Below are 3,810 nucleotides of genomic sequence, written 5' to 3' on the forward strand. Positions count from 1 at the left end.
TTGCTGTGAGCTGTAATGCCACGGCACTCTGCCCAGGGGGACAGCTTGAGGCTCTGTCTCAAAAAAAAAAAAAAAAAAGATGTAACTGAATATAACTTAATAAAGTCCTATAGAGGTTTGAGGGGGTGTTGGTGGAATCAATAACTAATAGCTGAAAAAACATAACAGAACCATTGCCAAGAATCCTACTGCCAGCCCTTCTCCATAACTTCCCTCTCTCTCAAAAGTCCTTTCCCCCTTTCTTTCTACAGCAAGCCTTCAATGCCACGGCTGTGGTACGGCATATGAGGAAGCTACAGCTGGGCACCAGCCAGGAGGGGCAGGGACAGATGGCAAGCCATGGGGAGCTGCTGACACCAGCAGCTGGGGGTGAGGAGTGCGGCTCTCTGGAAGGGCATGGGTGGTCCACCAAGAAGGACTCAGGCTGGAGTGGAGGGTCTGCCCAACAGCCAACTCTGTTTTCTGTTCCCATGTAGGGCCCGTGCCAGGCTGCTGCTGTCGAGATTGCTGCATGGAGCCAGGCCCAGAACTGTCCCCCACACTGCCACCCCAGATCTAGGGCCCTGGATGTAGAGCCAGGATCCCCTGCATGGGAGGGGTTGGGGGGCAGCCTGCTCCCCTTCCCTCCGAACTAGGGAGTTAAACTCGGTCCCATCCTTTCCTCGCCCCCTTCCCTATCACTGCTCACTGCATTTTCCATACAAATGTTTCTATTTTATTGCTCCTTCTTATAATAAAGGGAATAAGATAAAACCATAGAGCGCTGTCTCTCCAAATAGTATTTTTTACCCCACCTTGTTGTGCAAACTGACTGCTTGATTTGGGGGTGCCTGGTACCTGAGGTAGCTGCAAGGATCCCTTTCCCCAACATGAGACTAGGTGGGGATGGGGAGAGAGCAAAGGGAAATGGAGGGGAAAGGTCTTTTCAGGAATTCCTTTGCCCAGTGCGCTCCCACCTAGCCTTCAGGCCCTTTGGACCACTTTCTGCGCTTTGCTGGTGGCTCCCGAGCACAGTGGGGTTGGCGCAGGTCAGCACTAAACAGCACCTGTCGGGGAGAGTGGAGCACCTTTGTGGGAAGGAGGGTACACTGGGGTCAGGGCGGTGACAGCGTAGGTAGGTGGAAGAGTCCATGGGGAGCAGAGGGAAGGGTAACAAGAGACCACTGGGGCTGGGATGGCAGGAGAGTCCTTTAGGGTCAGCTGGAGCAGTGGTGGTAATGGCAAGAGTCCATGGTAATGGGTTTCTGGAAGAGTCCTCTGGGTCAGGACTCAGGCAGAGGTCCTACGAGGTTTGAACTGCAGGGAAGGGGAAACCTAGGAATCTAGGTACACTCACCGCTTGGGCCCAGCCAGCATAAGGTCCCCACAGGCTCCGGAAAAAGTTTCCTAAATCAGAAGTGATGAAGCTAAATTAATTGGCCCCTTCTGCTCCCAATCAAGAGGTAGGGTCTGAGCGAGAGGTGACTATGAGAGTGAGAAGTTTTTACCATCTCAGCCCACTGCCAGCAGTAGCATCTTGTGCTCTCTCCTTACCCAGTTCCTTGTTGGTCTGGGGGCTCGGACCCTTCGCCTGGGATGTTGTAGAGTGCCAGCTATAGTCACGTTGGGCAATCTGCCACACATGGACGTCCACGGGCACAGCCTGAGGCTTGTCCAGGGCCATTAGGCAGACGCAGTCAGCCACCTTTGACAGACATAGAGTGTGCCCTTGAGGAGGAATGGTAGATCTGGCCGACATCCTGCTTCTAGCCCCAAAGCCAACTGCTTCCTACTCCACTCTGAGGTTACCTATTGTTCTATATTCTCAATCAATACATACTATCTACTAATTTTTAAACTAACTGCAATAAAAACTGCTATTGAATGAGTGAGCCAGGTTTTCACCAAAACATCAGAAGAAGGTACTGCCATATTCATTTTAGAGATAAGAAAACTGAGGCTCTAGGAGTTTGTGAACTAGTGTGAGAGGGAACAAACCTGAGTGGGAATTGTGGGCAATGAGAAAATAAAACACACAAGAGTAAAAGATGGGAGCAGAAGGACTAGAGCAGATAAGACTGCAGCCAGCACTGAACTGTGGGAACAGCTTGCTTTCTTTTTTTTGTAGTTTTTGTCCGGGGCTGGGTTTGACTCGCCATCTCCAGCATATGGGGCCGGAGCCCTACTCCTTTGAGCCACAGGCACTGCACAGGCTCTGCTCGGAACAGCTTTTTTCTATAGTATCTTAAACAAGGTTACCAAATGATGTAAATCTTTTTTTTTTTTTTTTTTTTTTTTTGAGACAGAGTCTCACTATGTTGCCCTTGGTAAAGTCACATATGTTGCCCTTGTGGCGTCACAGCTCATAACAACCTCAAACTCTTGGGCTTAGGCTCGGCGCCTGTGGCTCAAGCGGCTAAGGTGCCAGCCACATACACCTAAGGTGGCGGGTTCAAATCCCCAGCCTGGGCCCGCCAAACAATAATGATGGCTGCAACCAAAAAATGGCCGGGCGTTGTGGCGGGCGTCTGTAGTCCCAGCTACTTGGGAGGCTGAAGCAGGAGACTCGCTTGAGCCCAGGAGTTGGAGGTTGCTGTGAGCGTGATGCCATGGCACTCTACCCAGGGGGATAGCTTGAGGCTCTGTCTCAAAAAAATAAAAAAAACTCTTGGGCTTAAGTGATTCTCTTGCTTCAGCTTCTCAAGGAGCTAGAAGTACAGGCGCCCAACACAATGCCCAGCTATTTTTTGATTGTAGTTGTCATTGTTGTTTGTAGCAGGGCTGGGCTGGGTTTGAACCCGCCAGCCCTGGTGTATGTGGCCAGCGCTTGTAACCACAGTGCTATGGGTGCCGAGCTGAAATGATGTGAATCTTAGTACATGGGGTAAAGATTAACCTTAGGGAGGAAAAGCTACGTGCTTGCGCTGCTTGCTGGCAAGATAAAAAGGAAAGTATGCATGGGCTATGTGACTGCTGGCAGAGAAAACAATGTTTGTTGTTAAAGGAGGAGAAGCAGCTGGGGGTTGTTCCTTGAACTTCTCCCCAGGCTGTGGGGGTCCTACCGCCTCAGAACCCCTATTCTACATGAAAATGAAGTGACTTGACCAAAGTCACATAGCTGGGAATAGATAGAGCCGAGATTTATGTTAAGCTGGAGTCCAGAGCCTATTAAAAAAATTCCTTTAACAAAAATTCATTTTTTAAACCATATATAAATATAAAGAAGAAAAGAACAAAAGTGTAATTCTCTGTTATGTTACTGCTAGCTAACTCTGAACATGTAATTTCAAGAGAAGAAAAACAACAAAAACTAGAAATATCTTATTTGTCTCCCCAAGGGAACCACTATTAAGTTTCTGCCAATTTTGGGTGGCGCCTGTGGCTCAGTGAGTAGGGTGGCAGCCCCATATACCGAGGTGGCAGGTTTAAACTTGGCCCCAGCCAAACTGCAACAAAAAAATAGCTGGGTGTTGCGGTGGGTGCCTGTAGTCCCAGCTACTCGGGAGGTTGAGGTGAGAATCGCCTAGGCCCAGGAGTTGGAGGTTGCTGTGAGCTGTGTGACGGCGATAAAGTGAGACTCTGTCTCTACAAAAAAAAAAAGTTTCTGCCAATTCCTTCTGGAAATTTCTGCATACATATAGCAGTACATATATGCACTTGAACAACAGCCTTTCTAGAAATTCAATCAAAGGCAATAGCCTTAATAACTGCAGGCTCCACCTCGGCGCCTATGGCTCAAGTGGCTAAGGCGCCAGCCACGTACACCCAAGGTGGCAGGTTCGAATCCAGCCCGGGCCTGCCAAACAATGACGGCTGCAACCAAAAAATAGC

At 49.4% G+C, this 3,810-nt stretch overlaps 2 protein-coding genes across 7 annotated transcripts in view; one reads left to right on the plus strand and one right to left on the minus strand.

The window, feature by feature from the left end:
- CAMK1 (calcium/calmodulin dependent protein kinase I) overlaps positions 1 to 758 on the plus strand; it is a 15,058-nt gene extending 14,300 nt beyond the window's left edge. For 3 of the 4 annotated variants that reach the window (XM_012802523.2, XM_023510625.1, XM_023510626.1), the window contains one exon: positions 252 to 758. In XM_012802523.2, coding sequence (XP_012657977.1) covers positions 252 to 476 — 225 coding nt within the window. In that variant the 3' untranslated portion in view covers positions 477 to 758. The remainder of the gene's footprint in view (positions 1 to 251) is intronic. The other variant, XM_003785455.3, reaches the window with a different exon arrangement.
- Positions 1 to 3,810, minus strand: part of OGG1 (8-oxoguanine DNA glycosylase) — a 14,508-nt gene that overhangs the window by 1,820 nt on the left and 8,878 nt on the right. For 2 of the 3 annotated variants that reach the window (XM_012802524.1, XM_003785456.3), the window contains 3 exons: positions 1,534 to 1,684; positions 1,337 to 1,386; positions 693 to 1,046 (listed from right to left, as the gene is read on the minus strand). In XM_012802524.1, the coding sequence (XP_012657978.1) occupies positions 957 to 1,046; positions 1,337 to 1,386; positions 1,534 to 1,684 (291 nt within the window). In that variant the 3' untranslated portion in view covers positions 693 to 956. Of the gene's footprint in view, positions 1 to 692; positions 1,047 to 1,336; positions 1,387 to 1,533; positions 1,685 to 3,810 lie in introns of those variants that run through there. The other variant, XM_012802526.2, reaches the window with a different exon arrangement.

The sequence above is a fragment of the Otolemur garnettii genome, unplaced genomic scaffold (assembly GCF_000181295.1).
Source record: "Otolemur garnettii isolate 467f Iridium unplaced genomic scaffold, OtoGar3 scaffold00015, whole genome shotgun sequence".
Taxonomy (NCBI): Eukaryota; Metazoa; Chordata; class Mammalia; order Primates; family Galagidae; genus Otolemur; species Otolemur garnettii.